Genomic DNA, 20,887 nt, shown 5'->3' with positions numbered 1-20,887 from the left:
ACTGTTATTGTCCAGCATTACCTATTGAATATGATGATCACATTGGCCTTTTTTCTACTAACTGTGTATGTCTGTCTACTTCCGCAGGTGGGTCTGAGATTGAGAATCTTGAGGACGAGCCTGAGTTTGTTGGTGTCTTGTGATTATACAGTGCCAGTCAAAAGTTTGGACACAACTACTCATTCAAGGGTTTTTCTTTATTTTGACTATTTTCTACATTGTACAATAGTACTGAAGACATCAAAACTATGAAATAACACATATGGAATCATGTAGTAACCAAAAAAGTGTTAAACAAATGTAAATATATGTTATATTTCAGATTCTTCAAAGTAGCCACCCATACAAATTGGCGCCGACAGAGATGGTCTCACTTCAGGTCCTCACTTCAGGTCCTTCAGGTCCTTAGGAAACTATGCAGTAATTCGTTTTTTTAAATGTATTATTTCTTACATTGTTAGCCCAGAAAATCTCAAGTGTTATTACCTAAAGCCGGGAAGAACTATTGGATATAAATGCGACGTCAACTTACCAACATTACAACCAAGAATACGACTTTCCCGAAGCGGATCCTTTGTTCGGACCTCCACCCTGGACATGGGATCTAATCCCAGAGGATGATCCAAAACAACGCTGGAGAGGCAGACGGAGTGGCCTACTGGTCAGACATAGAAAGCTAATCTGAGAACAAGGTTCCTAAATTCTATCAGCATATCGAATGCACGTCACGAGCTGGTAGCTTTCTGGACCATTGCTACGAAGTTCCGCGATGCATGCAAAGCCCTACCCCGCCCTCCCTTCGGCAAATCTGACCATGACTCCATTTTGTTGCTCCCAGCCTATAGACAGAAACTAAAACAGGAAACGCCTGTGCTCAGGTCTATCCAACACTGTTCTGACAACCGGATTCCACACTTCAGGATTGCTTTGATCACGTGGACTGGGATATGTTCCGGGTAGCCTCAGGCAATTACATTGACGTATACTCTGACTTGGTGAGCAAGTTTATTAGCAAGTGCATCGGTGATGTTGTACCCACTGTGACTATTAACCCTCCCTAACTAGAAACAGTGAATTGATGCCAGCATTCACGCAAAACTGAAAGTGCGAACCACCGCTCTTAATCATGGGAAAGCAACTGGAAACATGATCGAATACAAACAATGTAGCTATTCCCTCCGCAAGCAAAGCGTCAGTATAGAGACAAAGTAGACTGACAATTCAATGGTTCAAACACGAGACGTATGTGGCAGGATCTACAGTCAATCACGGATTACAAAAAGAAAACCAGCCCCGTCACGGACATCGACGTCTTGATCCCAGACAAATTAAACAACTTCTTTGCTCGCTTTGAGGACAATACAATGGCACTGACACAGCCCACTACCAAAGCCTGTGGGCTCTCCTTCTCTCTGGCCAACGTGAGTAAAACATTTAAACGTGTTAACCCTCACAAGGCTGACGGCCCAGACAGCATCCCTAGCCGTGTCCTCAGAGCATGTGCAGACCAGCTGGCTGGTGTGTTTACGGACATATTCAACCCATCCCAATCCCATTCTGCTGTGCACACATACTTCATGATGGCCACCATTTTTCCTGTTCCCAAGAAAGCTAAGGTAACTGAACTAAATGACTATCACCCCGTAGCACTCACCTCTGTCATCATGAAGTGCTTTGAGAGACTAGTCAAGGATGGTATCACCGCCACCCTACCTGATACCCTAGAACCACTCCAATTTGCTTACCGCCCCAATAGGTCCACAAACGACACAATCGCCATCACACTGCACACTGCCATCTGGACAAGAGGAATACCTTTATAAGAATGCTGTTCATTGACTACAGCTCGGCATTTAACACCATAGTACCCATCAAACTCATCATTAAGCTGGAGACCCCGGGTCTCGTCCCCGCCCTGTGCAATTGGGTCCTGGACTTTCTGATGGTCCACCCCCAGGTGGTGAGGGTAGGAAACAACCTCTCCACCCCACTGATCCTCAACACTGTGGCCCCACAAGAGTGCGTTCTCAGCCCTCCCCTGTACTCCCTGTTCACTCTTGGCTGCGTGGCCATGCACGCCTCCAACTCAATCATCAAGTTTGCAGGCACACTGAACCAGCATGGCTACCACAGCAGTCTATAGCAATACACCATCCCATCTGGTTTGTGCTTAGTGGGACTATGTTTTTCAAACGGACAATGGCCCAACACACCTCCAGGCTGTGTAAGGGCTATTTGACTAAGAAGGATAGTGATTGAGTGCTGTATCAGATGACCTGGCCTCCACAATCTCCCAAACTCAACCCAATTGAGATGGTAAGGAATGAGTTGGGCCGCAGAGTGAAGGAAAAGCAGCCAACAAGTGCTCAGCATATGTGGGATCTCCTTCAAGACGGTTGGAAAAGCATTCCAGGTGAAGCTGTTTGAGAGAATGCCAAGAGTGTGCAAAGCAATCATCAAGGCAAAGGGTGGCTACTTTGAAGAATCTCAAATATAAAATTTGTAAAACCACCTTTTTGGTTACTACATGATTGCATGTGTTATTTCATAGTTTTCATGTTTTCACTATTCTACAATGTAGAAAATAGTAAAAATAAAGAAAAACTATTGAATGAGTAGGTGTGTCCAAACTTTTTGACTGGTTCTTTATATTCTAAGAGTTTGTAGTTATCTTGTGTATATATTCTAAGAGCTTGTAGGTCTTGTGTGGTTTATTTCCATTATCAGGCTGAGCATCAGTGTTTGGCTCCAAAATGTTGCCGTTTGTGTTTCTCCCTTCTGAGGCTCAGCCCAAAAAAGCTGTCACGCCCTGACCTTAGAGATCCGTTTTCTAACTCTATTTGGTGAGGTCAGGGTGTGATGTGGGGTGGGCATTCTGTGTTTTGTATTTCTTTGGTTTTGGCCGAGTGTGGTTCCCAATCAGAGGCAGCTGTCTATTGTTGTCTCTGATTGGGAATCATACTTATGTAGCCTGTTTTCCCACCTATGTTGTGGGATCTTGTTTTTTTTGTTAGCTCTGTGAAGCTGGCAGAACGTGATGGTTGTTATTGATTGGTGTTCTGAATATTAAAGATCATGAACACTTACCATGCTGCACCTTGGTCTACTTCTTCAGACGATCGTCACAAGAGCTGTATCTGTGGTACAGTAATTATCACTGCCAGTTGAAATGTGGGAGTGAGGCGAGAGGGGAAGATGTAACTATGAATTAAATGAACTAAATCACATCCCAGCATTGTTAGTGAGATGGAAGTTGGGACCATGCATCAAATCACACAGTTCTCCTTTGTTGTCCTCTGTTCCCGGTAAACATTTCTCTCAGTCCCGGGTGATGGGAGTCATAAACACGTGTTTATTAAATGGGTTTTATTATATGTGTTTATGATTAATAGTCCCCACGATATGCAACTGTTCAGGGAAGTCAGGAACCAATACACGCAGTCAGTCAGGAAAGCTAAGGCCAGCTTCTTCAGGCAGAAGTTTGCATCCTGTAGCTCCAACTCCAAAAAGTTCTGGGACACTGTGAAGTCCATGGAGAACAAGAGCACCTCCTCCCAGCTGCCCACTGCACTGAGGCAAGGTAACACGGTCACCACCGATAAATCCATGATTATCGAATGATTATTATCCATGATTATCGAAAACTTCAACAAGCATTTCTCAACGGCTGGCCATGCCTTCCGCCTGGCTACTCCAATATCGGCCAACAGCTCCGCCCCCACCGCAGCTTCTCGCCCAAGCCCTTCCAGGTTCTCCTTTACCCAAATCCAGATAGCAGATGTTCTGAAAGAGCTGCAAAACCTGGACCCGTACAAATCAGCTGGGCTTGACAATCTAGACCCTCTATTTCTGAAACTATCCGCCTCCATTGTCGCAACCCCTATTACCAGCCTGTTCAACCTCTCTCTCATATCGTCTGAGATCCCCAAGGATTGGAAAGCTGCCGCAGTCATCCCCCTCTTCAAAGGGGGAGACACCCTGGACCCAAACTGTTACAGACCTATATCCATCCTGCCCTGCCTATCTAAGGTCTTCGAAAGCCAAGTCAACAAACAGGTCACTGACCATCTCGAATCCCACCGTACCTTCTCCGCTGTGCAATCTGGTTTCCGAGCCGGTCACGGGTGCACCTCAGCCACACTCAAGGTACTAAACGATATCATAACCGCCATCGATAAAAGACAGTACTGTGCAGCCGTCTTCATCGACCTTGCCAAGGCTTTCGACTCTGTCAATCACCATATTCTTATCGGCAGACTCAGTAGCCTCGGTTTTTCGGATGACTGCCTTGCCTGGTTCACCAATTACTTTGCAGACAGAGTTCAGTGTGTCAAATCGGAGGGCATGCTGTCCGGTCCTCTGGCAGTCTCTATGGGGGTGCCACAGGGTTCAATTCTCGGGCCGACTCTTTTCTCTGTATATATCAATGATGTTGCTCTTGCTGCGGGCGATTCCCTGATCCACCTCTACGCAGACGACACTATTCTATATACTTCCGGCCCGTCCTTGGACACTGTGCTATCTAACCTCCAAACGAGCTTCAATGCCATACAACACTCCTTCCGTGGCCTCCAACTGCTCTTAAACGCTAGTAAAACCAAATGCATGCTTTTCAACCGATCGCTGCCTGCACCCGCATGCCCGACGAGCATCACCACCCTGGATGGTTCCGACCTTGAATATGTGGACACCTATAAGTACCTAGGTGTCTGGCTAGACTGTAAACTCTCCTTCCAGACTCATATCAAACATCTCCAATCGAAAATCAAATCAAGAGTCGGCTTTCTATTCCGCAACAAAGCCTCCTTCACTCACGCCGCCAAACTTACTTCGGCGATGTCATCTACAAAATTGCCTCCAACACTCTACTCAGCAAACTGGATGCAGTTTATCACAGTGCCATCCGTTTTGTCACTAAAGCACCTTATACCACCCACCACTGCGACTTGTATGCTCTAGTCGGCTGGCACTCGCTACATATTCGTCGCCAGACCCACTGGCTCCAGGTCATCTACAAGTCCATGCTAGGTAAAGCTCCGCCTTATCTCAGTTCACTGGTCACGATGGCAACACCCATCCGTAGCACGCGCTTCAGCAGGTGTATCTCACTGATCATACCTAAAGCCAACACCTCATTTGGCCGCCTTTCGTTCCAGTACTCTGCTGCCTGTGACTGGAACGAATTACAAAAATTATGTACAGCTGCAGCTGTACATAGTCTATTGGTAAATAACCCACCCATTTTCACCTACCTCATCCCCACACTGTTTTTATTTATTTACTTTTCTGCTCTTTTGCACACCAGTATCTCTACCTGTACATGACCATCTGATCATTTATCACTCCAGTGCTAATCTGCAAAATTGTAATTATTTGCCTACCTCCTCATGCCTTTTGCACACAATGTATATAGACTCGCCTTTTTTGTACTGTGTTATTGACTTGTTAATTGTTTACTCCATGTGTAACTCTGTGTTGTCTGTTCACACTGCTAAGCTTTATCCTGGCCAGGTCGCAGTTGCAAATGAGAACTTGTTCTCAACTAGCCTACCTGGTTAAATAAAGGTGAAAAAAAATAAAAATAAATAAGTATTCAAAAATGCACCACCCCTCCCACACACAATTTGCATGAACAAAATGTCAGGCTGCCAGGATATTATCTTCAGTCGATTGAGTTTAGTAAGTCAAGAGAATTACACAACATTTACAGGTCTGTAGTGTGTCTGTACTGTTAGTTCTGTAAGGTGTGTTTGTGATTGAAACCAAAGGGTTCATGTCCCCTCGACTACATAGATTTATAATTCTATTCTGTTGTTTCTTTTCCACAGAATGAATTAATACATTAACATATTTAGAGATATTAAAATTATCCATCAGTGCCTCCTTGAGCACACTAGGCACATAACCGCTCGCTTTCTATCAGTATGAAATAAATGTTTAATGAACAATCACCTGCGCTCTGATTCTATACACTGATCTAATCACAGACTAGATGTGCAGGAGACAGGAAGAGGGTAAAGGGTAAGGAGCCAATTGGGACAGGCTGTTAGTGTATGTTAGTGTGTCTGAGTGTGTGTGTGTTCAGCCGTCAGCTTTCTTCATGCCCCTCCCCATCAGGCATGCGAACACAGTCAGAACCATCTTGGGTTTCACCTCGACCAGGTCATCAGGCAGAGCGTAGACACGGGCTCCAATCTTCCTGGATACCGTGATAGCGTACCTACAGGAAGACAAAAGGGAAGGGAAGTCCGCTCAGGGGTCAGAGGATAGAGGTCAGTTAGAAGTTAGAGGTTGAGGGTCGAGGTCATTTAGAGTTCAGAGGTTAAGAGTCAGGGGTTATTTACTTGGCGTTGTTGAGCTTGTCTGCATCGCTGAGCTCCCCTCTCTTCACCAGCTCCTCTTTGATAGATTTGGGGGCGATGGTGTCTAACAAGTCTATCACTGGGAGACTAGTACTGATCAGCTTATCCTGCAGGACACACACACACACACACACACACACACACACAGATGCAAATTAAAACTGTTCACGCACACACACACATTAAAGCTGTTCACGTGCACACAATGTGCACTGCACACTCACACACGTACACACCCACCTTGAAGCTGCTGATCTGTGAGTCCTTGCCTCCCTCTTTGAGCTGAGTGTTGACCCAGTTGATTATGATCTGGTCTCCAATCTTTTCCCCATCTCCTAGATCAGACAACACCTGGAGAGTGTACCTGAGGGGGGGTGGGATGATAAAGGGATAGTAAGAGGTGAGAGAGATGTCAAAGTGAAAAGGAAAGGTGTGTGTTTGTACTGTACATACCTCCTCATCAGCTGCCAGACCAGAGCCAGTGTATGCATGGGACTTCCCTCGTTCAGATTCACTCCTCCAATTCCCACCAATGAGAATCGAGCTTTATTCTGACCCAGTTCCACCGCATAGGTACAGTTCTCCAACTACACACACAGACACACCAACACAATGCCTGGAAATCCTCTGTATTTTCATCAACAATATTTTGATAAAAGAGAGTGTGTGTGTGTGTGTGTGTGTGTGTGTGTGTGTGTGTGTGTGTGTGTGTGTGTGTGTGTGTGCGCCAGGAACGCAAGATATTATTGTTGTGTGTGAGGCCAAGGGGAGGTGCTTGTTTTGGAAGTGGGCTGCTCATTGGACAGCTACATGGAGCAGGCCTTTGCTGAGAAGCCTGACAAAAACTAGGGCAAAGCCAGTGGCTAGGTACTGGTCTGTTTCAGCTGTCGTGGGCAGCCAGGCTGTTTGGAGAAGTAGGTGCTTTCTGTACCCTGGAGTGCCACGCATACATGGACCTTTGACATGTTTGGGATCCTTTTTTGTCAATTTGATTGGTGGATTCAAATAAAGTATGTGTGTGTGTACCTTCTTCATGTTACTGCCCAGTGCAGAGTATGGAGGTCTGTTGACTTTTTTCCACTCTACAGGGACGTTGACTTTCTCATACAACTGGAGAATCACCACCGCATCACACAGGTCACTGTAACACACACACACCAATCAACACATGCAAACATTAACACACACACATGTATACCCTCTCTCTCTCTCTCTCTCTGTGTGTGTGTGTGTGTGTGTGTGTGTGTGTGTGTGTGTGTGTGTGTGTGTGTGTGTGTGTGTGTGTGTGTGTGTGTGTGTGTGTGTGTGTGTGTGTGTGTGTGTGTGTGTGTGTGTGTGTGTGTGTGTGTGTGTGTGTGTGTGGTTACTGTACCAGTAGAGGTGGTTGACATAGGGAGCAACTCCCAGAGAGTTCATCCAGTTCCTGAATGTTTTCTCCTCTCTGGATTCTCCTGTTAGGACAACATTACACATATTACAGTTTGCTGTGTCTTTGTGTGAGAGAGAAAGAGTGTGTGTGTGTGTGTGTGTGAGAGAGAGAGAAAGAGTGTGTGTGTGTGTGTGTGTGTGAGAGAGAGAAAGAGTGTGTGTGTGTGTGTGTGTGTGCAGCTCACGATCTATGAGTTCTGTATCTATGTTGTTGCTGTTAGTCCTCTTCAGGGCCGGGTGTGTGTGTGTGTGTGTGTGTGTGCAGCTCACCCTCTATGAGTGCTGTGTCTATGTTGTTGCTGTTAGTCCTCTTCAGGGCCAGGTGTGTGTGTGAGTGTGTGTGTGTGTGTGTGTGTGTGTGTGTGTGTGCAGCTCACCCTCTATGAGTGCTGTGTCTATGTTGTTGCTGTTAGTCCTCTTCAGGGCCAGGTGTGTGTGTGAGCTCACCCTCTATGTGTGTGTCTATGTTGTGTGTGTGTGTGTGTGTGTGTGTGTGTGTGTGTGTGCAGCTCACCCTCTATGTTGTTGCTGTTAGTGCTGTGTCTATGTTGTTGCTGTTAGTCCTCTTCAGGGCCAGGTGTGTGTGTGAGTGTGTGTGTGTGTGTGTGTGTGCAGCTCACCCTCTATGAGTGCTGTGTCTATGTTGTTGCTGTTAGTCCTCTTCAGGGCCAGGTGTGTGTGTGAGTGTGTGTGTGTGTGCAGCTCACCCTCTATGAGTGCTGTGTCTATGTTGTTGCTGTTAGTCCTCTTCAGGGCCAGGTGTGTGTGTGAGGTGTGTGTTGAAGAGGTTGGCTACAAAGGCCAGGTTCAGCTTGCTGTTGCCAGACACCACATCCATAGGAGACACAAACTGTCTGCAGTCCAGACGGGCTGCCTGGCGAAGCATCATCTCTGCCCTGCGTTCGTCGTCACGCTCCTATACACACACACACAAACGTAAGGGGCAACACACACACGCGCGCATGCAAACATGAACACGCACATATGAATACACACCCACTTACATTGATGCCGGTCATATCGATGTGAATGGCCATCTCGTCTATGTCCTCTCCATTTAGGTGAGATCTGGTCCAACAGGGTGAAATACGCCCTGGAATCCTACAGTATAATAACAGCATTAATACATAAACACCATATTTGCAGTGTGTGTGTGTGTGTGCGTGACTGTACGTGAGTGACAGTCTGTGTGTTACCTTGATGTCTTGGCTGAAGTTGCTGATTGGTTGGGCCCCAGCGTTGCCAAGGTGATGGTTGACCCAGCGTAGCAACAGTTCTTCAGGAGACAATGACATCAGGTGCTCTAACTCCTCCCCCTCAAACAGCAGGTTAATAAGAGCTGCAAATAAACACAATAAGCCAATCGGCTTGCAGTGTGGTACAGATACACACACACACAAACAGCCAATAGGGTTGCAGGATGTTACAAGTGGGGTCATATAATTTGACATGGGCATGAAGCTCATATGACATTGAAACTAAATTAGACACTATGTTTGTAGCTGTTTATGTGTTTGACAATGTGTGTGTGTGTGTGTGTGTGTATGTGTACCTTCGTTGCTGCTGATCTCTATGTCAGCAAACAGTCCTATCTTGATAATCTGCCAAAGCAGCCCCAGCACCAGGTGGGGTTTCCCAGCCATCAGGTCAGGGGCGTCGATGTTGACCACGGTACAGCCGATAGACAACGCAGAGTTTATCGCCAGCATCAGGTTCTCCTAGAGAAGGGAGAGAGAGAGAGTTAGAGTTTTGAATTTTTCCTCTGTGTGTGTGTGTGTGTGTGTGTGTGTGTGTGTGTGTGTGTGTGTGTGTGTGTGTGTGTGTGTGTGTGTGTGTGTGTGTGTGTGTGTGTGTGTGTGTGTTAACTCACGGTCATGGTAAAGGTGGTTTGTTTCTTGGTGTTGATGACTCTCTCATCGATGGTGTCAGACTGGGAGAGGTTGATCATTTTACTGCAAAGACAAAACAGAGTATATGTTAGCAGCGTGTGTGTGAGTGTGTGTATATATATTTGTGCCTGTGTGTGTGTTACCAGAGCAGGATCCCATCTTTTACTGATTTGAAGAGACTGTCTCCATCAGGGTTCATGGGTAGAAGGTGTTTACAGTCTTCATCTTTGGCCAGAGACTTGTTGATCCAGTTCACAAACGCCACCTTCTCCTCATCTAACACACACACACACACACATACGCGTACGCACACAAACACACACACACACACACACACACGTTCTTGCATGATTAGGACACAAACAATTTTTTTTTTTCTCTCTCTCTCTCTCTCTCATCTCTCTCTCTCTCTGATTAGGACACAAACAATTTTTTTTCTCTCTCTCTCTCTCTCTCTCTCTCTCTCTCTCTCTCTCTCTCTCTCTCTCTCTCTCTCTCTCTCTCTCTCTCTCTCTCTCTCTCTCTCTACCTGAGTAGGAGTGCTGTGTTCCCTCGCTGGAGATTCCTGACAATCCTCCAAAGGATTGTATCCCTTCTCTCCTGGCGATGGTTTTCTTGAATGTCTCACTGAGCTCCTTACTCTTCAGCTCCTGGTAGATCTACAAGACAGGATGGGCCGTGTCTCTGAATGTGGCTGTGTGAGTGTGTCTGTGTGGCTGTGTGTCTGTGCGAGTGTGTCTGTGTGAGTGTGTCTGTGTGAGTGTGTCTGTGTGAGTGTGACTGTGTGAGAGTGTCTGTGTGAGTGTGTCTGTGTGAGTGTGTCTGTGTGAATGTGTCTGTGTGGCTGTGTGTCTTTGTGTCTGTGTGAGTGTGTCTGTGTGAGTGTGTCTGTGTGAGTGTGTCTGTGTGAGTGTGTATGTGGATGCGTGCCTACATTTGTCACCGTCTTTACTTCGGTGTATTTTAAATCTTACCGAGACAAACTCTTCAAAGCTGATCTTCCCGTCCTTGTTGGTGTCTCCTGCTACAAAGATCTCCACTATGTCTCTGACTCTGTAGCCTGGCATGGAGAAACTAGCCTCTCTGAACAGCTCCTGCAGCTCAAAGTCACTGACAAAACCACTGTTGTCAGTGTCTGTATGGGAGGAAACACAGTCAGGCAGGTAGGCAGGCAGACAGGTAGGCAGGCAGGCAGGCAGGCAGGCAGGCAGGCAGGCAGGCAGGCAGGCAGACAGACAGACAGACAGACAGACAGACAGACAGACAGACAGACAGACAGACAGACAGACAGACAGACAGAGCGAGCGAGAGAGAGATGGGTAGGCAGGCAGGCAGACAGACAGACAGACAGAAAGAGAGACAGACAGAGCGAGAGAGAGATGGGCAGGCAGGAAGACAGTATTATGACCGGATGACAAGACCATGGTGCTTGCCTACGGAGCTGTGAGGGGAACGGCACCGCAGTACCTCCAGGCTCTGATCAGGCCCTACACCCAAACAAGGGCACTGCGTTCATCCACCTCTGGCCTGCTCGCCTCCCTACCACTGAGGAAGTACAGTTCCCGCTCAGCCCAGTCAAAACTGTTCGCTGCTCTGGCCCCCCAATGGTGGAACAAACTCCCTCACGACACCAGGACAGCGGAGTCAATCACCACCTTCCGGAGACACCTGAAACCCCACCTCTTCAAGGAATACCTAGGATAGGATAAGTAATCCTTCTCACCCCCCCCCTTAATGATTTAGATGCACTATTGTAAAGTGGCTGTTCCACTGGATGTCAGAAGGTGAATTTTGTAAGTCGCTCTGGATAAGAGCGTCTGCTAAATGACTTAAATGTAATGTAAATGGATGAAGTGCCATGCTCAAGGCCAAAATGGAGGCCCATTACTAGTTCCCTCCCCTCTTGTCATCTCCGGGTTCTGGATTTAAACCAGCAACCTTTTAGCTACTCGTCACTGTCTCTAACCTCTAGGTAACCTCTCTAACCTCTAGGTTACCTCTCTAACCTCAAGGTTACCGATATCCCTCTCTAATCTCCAGATTACCTCTCTAACCTCAAGGTTACCGATATCCCTCTCTAATCTCCAGATTACCTATCTAAACTCAAAGTTACCTATATCCTTCTCTAACCTCTAGGTTACCTATATCCCTCTCTAATCTCCAGATTACCTCTCTAACCTCAAGGTTACTTATATCCCTTTCTAACCTCTAGGTTACCTCTCTAACCTCTAGGTTACCTCTCTAACCTCTAGATTACCTATCTAACTTCAAGGTTACCTATATCCCTCTCTAACCTCTTGGTTACCTCTCTCACCTCAAGGTTACCTATCTGACCTCAAGGTTACCTATATACCTATCAAACCTCTAGGTTACCTATATCCCTCTCGAACCTCTAGATGACCTATCTAACCTCTGGTTTACCTATCTAACCTCCAGGTTACCTATCTCCCTCTCTAACCTCTAGGTTACCTCTCTAACCTCCAGGTTAACTATCTAACCTCTAGGTTACCACTCTAATCTCTAGGTTACCTATCTCCCTCTCTAACCTCCAGATTAACTATCTCCCTCTCTAACCTCTAGGTTATCTCTCTAACCTCTAGGTTACCCCTCTAACCTCTATGTTACCCCTCTAACCTCCAGGTTACCCCTCTAACCTCTAGGTTACCTCTTTAACCTCTAGGTTACCCCTCTAACCTCCAGGTTACCCCTCTAACCTCTAGGTTACCTCTTTAACCTCTAGGTTACCTCTCTAACCTCCAGGTTACCTATCTCCCTCTCTAACCTCTAGGTTACCTCTCTAATCTCCAGGTTAACTATCTAACCTCCAGGTTACCTATCTCCCTCTCTAACCTCTAGGTTACCTTTCTCCCTCTCTAACCTCCTGTTTACCTATCTCCCTCTCTAACCTCTAGGTTACCTATCTCCCTCTCTAACCTCTAGGTTACCCCTCTAACCTCTAGGTTACCCCTCTAATCTCTAGGTTAACTCTCTAACCTCCAGGTTAACTATCTCCATCTCTAACCTCTAGGTTACCTCTCTAACCTCCAGGTTAGCTATCTCCCTCTCTAATCTCTAGGTTATCTCTCTAACCTCCAGGTTAACTATCTCCCTCTCTAACCTCTAGGTTACCTCTCTAACCTCCAGGTTAACTATCTCCCTCTCTAACCTCTAGGTTAACTATCTCCCTCTCTAACCTCGAGGTTACCTCTCTAATCTCTAGGTTACCTCTCTAACCTCCAGGTTAACTATCTCCCTCTCTAACCTCGAGGTTACCTCTCTAACCTCCAGGTTAACTATCTCCCTCTCTAACCTCTAGGTTACCTCCCTAACCTCGAGGTTAACTCTCTAACCTCTGTGGGTGTCTGTAGGTATGTGTGTGTGAGTGTGTGTGTGTGTCTGTGTGTGTGTGTGTGTCTGTAACTAACCGATCCTGTTGAAAGCCTCCCGGAGCTCCTCCAGGTCCTCTCGTGAAATCTGGGTCACCTTTTTTGCCATACTGGACAGTCTATCTAGATTACCTGATATTTATGTTATATATATATATATATATATATATATATATTTATATACATACATACATACACACACACACACACACACACACACACACACGGACACACACACACACACACACACAGTCAATTTATCATCACAATTAAAGGAAATATTTATAATTGAAACGCAAGGTACAGATGCAGAACAATCTAGAGGCAAAAGAAGCGCACACCCATTTAGGCGAGTTGCTGGCTAGCGGAGTGGAACACTTAATAAAATAAAGGAGAGCCGCACACTCTAGGAGCTCAGATGCAGAAATGTTAATGTCCAACATTTTGACAAACAAGCTGTCTACATCATGGTATAAAGACAAACACTGCGGGATGACTCATTTATATAGTGTCAAAAGACACACAGGTGACTATAATCATGGCCGGGTGTGGCATGATATTATTGGTTAATTCTTATATATTAAAATATCAAACAAAAAACAAATGGATAGCGTACGATCATAGATACAATTTGGCTACATAAGCCTACAAACACTTACAATAGCAAAATCACAACAATCACACGATTGCAGAACAAACTTGACTGCTAAAATGACAAGCAGGTAACATGCTTCCATTGTGACCTCATGCTTCAATTGTGACCTCATGCTTCCATTGTGACCTCATGCTTCCATTGTGATCTCATTCTTCCATTGTGATCTCATTCTTCCATTGTGATCTCATGCTTGCATTGTGATCTCATGCTTGCATTGTGATCTCATGCTTCCATTGTGACCTAATGCTTCCATTGTGACCTCATTCTTCCATTGTGACCTCATGCTTCCATTGACCTGCCAGTGTATTGAGCAATAAACTAATCTACCGGTTTCTAGCAGTGATAAGTGTGCTATCACAGGCTGCAGAGAATACAGAGCTAACTACAATAAGGAGAGAGTAAAGATTGTCTACAATCTAGAATCTAATCTATATATTAGACCATACAATTTATAGTGTATATTATTGAACCATACAATCTCAGCCCCAAAAGGTCGGGCCCATATCTTTAAGCTCACAAAGACAACATGATGCAGTTCTGTATGATGATATATTATTATTAAAATAGTTGTGTGGTTATTGATTAACTCGAGGGAGAGATACGAGGACAATAAGGATATGTGTTGTGTGTTGTGTCCTGGAATGGCCTCAATAGTGTACAAAACATTAGAAACACCTGCTCTTTCCATGACATAGACTGACCAGGTAAATCCAGGTGAAAACTATGATCCCTTATTGATCACTTGTTAAATCTACTTCAATCAGTGTAGATGAAGGGGAGGAGACAGGTTAAAGAAGGATTTTTAAGCATTGGGACATGGATTGTTTATGTGTGCCATTCAGAGGGTGGATGGGGGAGACAAAACACTGAAGTGCCTTTGAACAGGGTACAGTAGTAGGTGTCAGGCATATCGGTTTGAGTGTGTCAAGAAATGCAACGTTGCTGAGATTTTCACGCTCAACAGTGTTTTTCAAGAATGGTCCACCACCCAGAGGACATCCTGCCAACTTGAAACAACTGTGGGAAGCATAGGAGTCAACATGGGCCAGCATCCCTGTGGAAGGCTTTTGACACCTTGTAGAGTCCATGCCCCGACAAACTGAGACTGTTCTGAGGGCACACTCAGCGTAGACTCTACATACGTCAGTGACTTTCATCCCACAGCTCTCTACTGTTCCATTCAAGTTTAGTCAATTCGGGAAATGAAATTCGATTTCGGATGCACATTTCTGAATTTGAATTGACTGAATTGACACACCCAGACAGCTCCCCTCGCTGACCCTCCACACACCTGACCCCAGGGGGATCACACCCCAGAACACACCTTCAGAAAAGCCTGTGTCTGTTTGGTTCTGTTCTGGACGAGAGGGACCAAGGTCTCTCTGCTCCCCGTTCAGTCACTCCTGGCTGAGTAGAGCAGGTCTGCCGACTGGCCTGACAGAGGCTAGGAGTTGTTCAGCTGCGCTGGGTAGAGAACAGGAGTTTTATTATTTTACAGCCATCTCCACATGAACATCAGCTGCGGAGGTAACTGCGTTGTTGTGAGCTGCTATGTTCATTATTATGTGGTGTCCTAAATTACATGATCAAAAAAAATCTACAAATATATACAGATGAATGATAGTAGAAGCTAGTTAGACATTTACTTCGCAAGAAATGGACTTACAAACTAAGTGCAACAAGTATATTACAGAACATAAACACTACTGGCTGAGACAAGACTGTATGAGTTCTGCTAGATTTTTCATCCCGCTGTTCGCCAGCTACTTAGAAGACTTTGGTGACTGATTGCGACCCTAGACTCCGTATCATTCGATGCCAAGCAGTGATCAATCAGTCTTCCTCCTTTGATATACTGTAAGTGTCAGAAAGCACCACATAGGCTACTGTATTTGTGTAGTAAATAGCAGCTGAAACAGGAAATGAAGACTTACCGTGAAGAGAGGATCAGACAGGGCTGGAGAAGCTTGGTAGAGGTTTAGAGGTGGTCAGGTGTCTTCTCGCTCGCTGTCTTGACCGAAGCAGCGGAGGACTAGAGACCTTCGGCCCATTGAACTCTGGGATGGGCGTGGTCCTCCAGAGACTCCAGCCTGGGAGTTAGCAATTAACCCTTTAGCTGTGTCATCAGTTTCTTTCACCACACACCGGCATGCACGAACGCACACACGCATGCGCACACACACACACACACAACCACATTGTAGAGAGATGTAAGAGGGAGAGGTGTGTGTTGGCTACAGGTGTGTTTGGCTTCTAACTGCCATGTTTAATAAATGAGAACTCTAGCTGTACATACCCCTCCACGCTCTCTCTCTCTCTCTCACACACACACACACACACACACACACACACACACACACACACACACCTTCCTTGCTATGTTGCCAGACAATACAATGAAACACATGCAAGGACAAACACAGCACGTTATTACACAAACTCACTGCACAACAACACACAACACACACACCTTCCTTGCTATGTTGCCAGACAATACAATGAAACTTTATGCAAGGAGAAAACAGCACGTTATTACACAAACTCACTGCTTTACTGTAACAACCCAACTGCTTTACTGTAACAACCCACTGCTTTACTGTAACAACCCACTGCTTTACTGTAACAACCCACTGCTTTACTGTAACAACCCACTGCTTTACTGTAACAACCCACTGCTTTACTGTAACAACCCACTGTATTACTGTAACAACCCACTGCTTTACTGTAACAACCCACTGCTTTACTGTAACAACCCACTGTATTACTGTAACAACCCACTGCTTTACTGTAACAACCCACTGTATTACTGTAACAACCCACTGTATTACTGTAACAACCCACTGCTATTACTGTAACAACCCACTGTATTACTGTAACAACCCACTGTATTACTGTAACAACCCACTGTATTACTGTAACAACCCACTGCTTTACTGCCACAGAAATGCTTCACCTTGATAGTGACACACAGATAGAGCCACATAGAGAAATGCTGAATTTACTGACTTTTCAAACAACAGCTAACTTAACTGCTATGGTTACTGAGAATCCAAATACCCTGTCAAAGTTGGTCAAACCTTTATATGGCTCTGGTCACCTAGTAACTCAGTCCTTCAGTACTGCAGTAAGGAGCTCTGGTCACCCAGTAACTCAGTCCTTCAGTACTGCAGTAAGGAGTAACTCAGTCCTCCAGTACTGCAGTAAGGAGCTCTGGTCACCCAGTAACTCAGTCCTCCAGTACTGCAGTAAGGAGCTCTGGTCACCCAGTAACTCAGTCCTCCAGTACTGCAGTAAGGAGCTCTGGTCACCCAGTAACTCAGTCCTCCAGTAAGGAGCTCTGGTCACCCAGTAACTCAGTCCTTCAGTACTGCAGTAAGGAGCTCTGGTCACCCAGTAACTCAGTCCTCCAGTACTGCAGTAAGGAGCTCTGGTCACCCAGTAACTCAGTCCTCCAGTACTGCAGTAAGGAGCTCTGGTCACCCAGTAACTCAGTCCTCCAGTACTGCAGTAAGGAGCTCTGGTCACCCAGTAACTCAGTCCTCCAGTAAGGAGCTCTGGTCACCCAGTAACTCAGTCCTTCAGTACTGCAGTAAGGAGCTCTGGTCACCCAGTAACTCAGTCCTCCAGTACTGCAGTAAGGAGCTCTGGTCACCCAGTAACTCAGTCCTCCAGTAAGGAGCTCTGGTCAGTAACTCAGTCCTCCAGAGCTCTGGTCACCCAGTAACTCAGTCCTCCAGTAAGTAAGAGCTCTGGTCACCCAGTAACTCAGTCCTCCAGTAAGGAGCTCTGGTCACCCAGTAACTCAGTCCTCCAGTAAGGAGCTGGTCACCCAGTAACTCAGTACTGAGCTCTGGTCACCCAGTAACTCAGTCCTCCAGTACTGCAGTAAGGAGCTCTGGTCACCCAGTAACTCAGTCCTCCAGTAAGGAGCTCTGGTCACCCAGTAACTCAGTACTGCAGTAAGGAGCTCTGGTCACCCAGTAACTCAGTCCTCCAGTACTGCAATAAGGAGCTCTGGTCACCCAGTAACTCAGTCCTCCAGTAAGGAGCTCTGGTCACCCAGTAACTCAGTCCTCCAGTAAGGAGCTCTGGTCACCCAGTAACTCAGTACTGCAGTAAGGAGCTCTGGTCACCCAGTAACTCAGTCCTCCAGTAAGGAGCTCTGGTCACCCAGTAACTCAGTACTGCAGTAAGGAGCACTGGTCACCCAGTAACTCAGTCCTCCAGTAAGGAGCTCTGGTCACCCAGTAACTCAGTCCTCCAGTAAGGAGCTCTGGTCACCCAGTAACTCAGAACTACAGTAAGGAGCTTACTGTCAGGGATCGGGCCTCCCCCTCTCCTCTCCTCTCTTCAGAAACACTCAAGTCCCACACTCTCCCTGAACCAAATAACACACCCCTCTATACGTTGTCTCGACACAAACAGACCTTCAGATTCCCTCTCTTCCTCAGCTCTGCTCTCCATCTGACACCTGATCAGCCCAGTCCCACACCAGGCCTCTCTGGTTACACACACACACACACACACACACACGCACACGCACACGCACACACACACACAGAGAGCTATCAAGACATAAATGTCCCCCAACTACAGATGCTATTGGGTATTGTATAGCTTACATATCTCAATGTGAAACCATCTAACAATCAGTGCTTTATATTGGTCCCGTTATTACACTGTAATCCAGCTGTGAATGACCTGAGAGATTAAACACTATCAGTGAGAAGGAGAGCGTGGGAGAGAAGGGAGAGATAAAGGAGGAGCGGAGAGAGAGAAAAGGGAGGGAGTGAGAAAGAGAGAGAGAGGGTGGGGTAAAGGGGTGGGGAAAGAGAGAGAGAGGGTGGGGTAAAGGGGTGGGGGAAAGAGAGAGAGAGGGTGGGGGTAAAGGGGTGGGGGAAAGAGAGTACCTCACCTATAATGTTCTACAGACACAGTACTTCACCTATAATGTTCTACAGTAGGTTCTACACAGACACAGTACTTCACTCTATAATGATTCTACACAGGACACAGTCCTTCACCTATAATGTTCTACAGCCAGGACACAGTCCTTCACCTGTGAAATGCTGTAGTGAAAACAGCAGTCCTTCACCTATAATGTTCTAAGACACAGAATGCTTCACCTATAATGTTCTACAGACACAGTACTTCACCTATAATGTTCTACAGACACAGTACTTCACCTATAATGTTCTACAGTACTTCACCTATAATGTTCTACAGACACAGTACCTCACCTTCACTTAATGTTCTACAGACACAGTACTTCACCTATAATGTTCTACAGACACAGTACTTCACCTATAATGTTCTACAGACACAGTACCTTCACCTATAATGTTCTACAGACACAGTACTTCACCTATAATGTTCTACAGACACAGTACTTCACCTATAATGTTCTACACACAGTACTTCACCTATAATGTTCTACAGACACAGTACTTCACCTATAATGTTCTATAACCTATAATGTTCTACAGACACAGTACTTCACCTATAATGTTCTACACAGGACACAGTCCTTCACCTATAATGTTCTACAGACACAGTACTTCACCTATAATGTTCTACAGACACAGTACTTCACCTATAATGTTCTACAGACACAGTATTTCACCTATAATGTTCTACAGACACAGTACTTCACCTATAATGTTCTACAGACACAGTACTTCACCTATAATGTTCTACAGACACAGTACTTCACCTATAATGTTCTACAGACACAGTACTTCACCTATAATGTTCTACAGACACAGTACTTCACCTATAATGTTCTACAGACACAGTACTTCACCTATAATGTTCTACAGACACAGTACTTCACTCTATAATGTTCTACACAGACACAGTACTTCACCCTATAATGTTCTACAGACACAGTACTTCACCTATAATGTTCTACAGACACAGTACTAATGTTCTACAGACACAGTACTTCACCTATAATGTTCACCTATAATGTTCTACAGACACAGTACTTCACCTATAATGTTCTACAGACACAGTACTTCACCTATAATGTTCTACAGACACAGTACTTCACTACACAGACACAGTACTACTCTATAATGTTCTACAGACACAGTACTTCACCTATAATGTTCTACAGTTCTACAGACACAGTCCTTCACCTATAATGTTCTACAGACACAGTCCTTCACCTATAATGTTCTACAGACACAGTACTTCACCTATAATGTTCTACAGACACAGTACTTCACCTATAATGTTCTACAGACACAGTACTTCACCTATAATGTTCTACAGACACAGTACTTCACCTATAATGTTCTACAGACACAGTACTTCACCTATAATGTTCTACAGACACAGTACTTCACCTATAATGTTCTACAGACACAGTACTTCACCTATAATGTTCTACAGACACAGTACTTCACCTATAATGTTCTACACAGGACACAGTCCTTCACCTATAATGTTCTACAGACACAGTACTTCACCTATAATGTTCACCACAGTATTCACCTATGTTCTACAGACACAGTACTTCACCTATAATGTTCTACAGACACAGTACTTCACCTATAATGTTCTACAGACACAGTACTTCACCTACACAGTACTTCACCTATAATGTTCTACAGACACAGTACTTCACCTATAATGTTCTACAGACACAGTACTTCACCTATAATGTTCTACAGACACAGTACTTCACCTATAATGTTCTACAGACACAGTACTTCACCTATAATGTTCTACAGACACAGTACCTATAATGTTCTACAGACACAGTACTTCACTCTATAATGTTCTACAGACACAGTACTTCACCTATAATGTTTCACCTATAATGTTCACAGACACAGTACTTCACCTATAATGTTCTACAGACACAGTACTTCACCTATAATGTTCTACAGACACAGTACTTCACCTATAATGTTCTACAGGACACAGTTTCACCTATAATGTTCTACAGACACAGTACTTCACCTATAATGTTCTACAGACACAGTACTTCACCTATAATGTTCTACAGACACAGTACTTCACCTATAATGTTCTACAGACACAGTACTTCACCTATAATGTTCTACAGACACAGTACTTCACCTATAATGTTCTACAGACACAGTACTTCACCTGTTCTATAACCTGTTCTACACAGACACAGTACTTCACCTATAATGT

General features: G+C 45.3%; 1 protein-coding gene across 1 annotated transcript; it reads right to left on the bottom strand.

The window, feature by feature from the left end:
• Positions 1 to 5,656: 5,656 nt before the first annotated feature.
• LOC135543390 (plastin-1-like) lies at positions 5,657 to 15,776 on the bottom strand. Its single transcript, XM_064970603.1, is given in 18 exon segments — positions 5,657 to 6,220; positions 6,345 to 6,469; positions 6,603 to 6,726; positions 6,816 to 6,949; positions 7,389 to 7,503; positions 7,735 to 7,846; positions 8,547 to 8,706; positions 8,795 to 8,845; positions 8,847 to 8,891; positions 8,987 to 9,129; positions 9,343 to 9,508; positions 9,661 to 9,742; positions 9,823 to 9,955; positions 10,209 to 10,338; positions 10,654 to 10,814; positions 13,105 to 13,197; positions 15,045 to 15,184; positions 15,655 to 15,776. Coding segments are annotated over 16 exon segments (1,890 nt in total). The 5' UTR covers positions 13,175 to 13,197; positions 15,045 to 15,184; positions 15,655 to 15,776; the 3' UTR covers positions 5,657 to 6,081.
• Between the last annotated feature and the right edge of the window lie 5,111 nt (positions 15,777 to 20,887).

The sequence above is a fragment of the Oncorhynchus masou genome, chromosome 7 (assembly GCF_036934945.1).
Source record: "Oncorhynchus masou masou isolate Uvic2021 chromosome 7, UVic_Omas_1.1, whole genome shotgun sequence".
NCBI lineage: Eukaryota > Metazoa > Chordata > Actinopteri > Salmoniformes > Salmonidae > Oncorhynchus > Oncorhynchus masou.
This window is presented reverse-complemented; position numbering and strand designations above follow the sequence as displayed.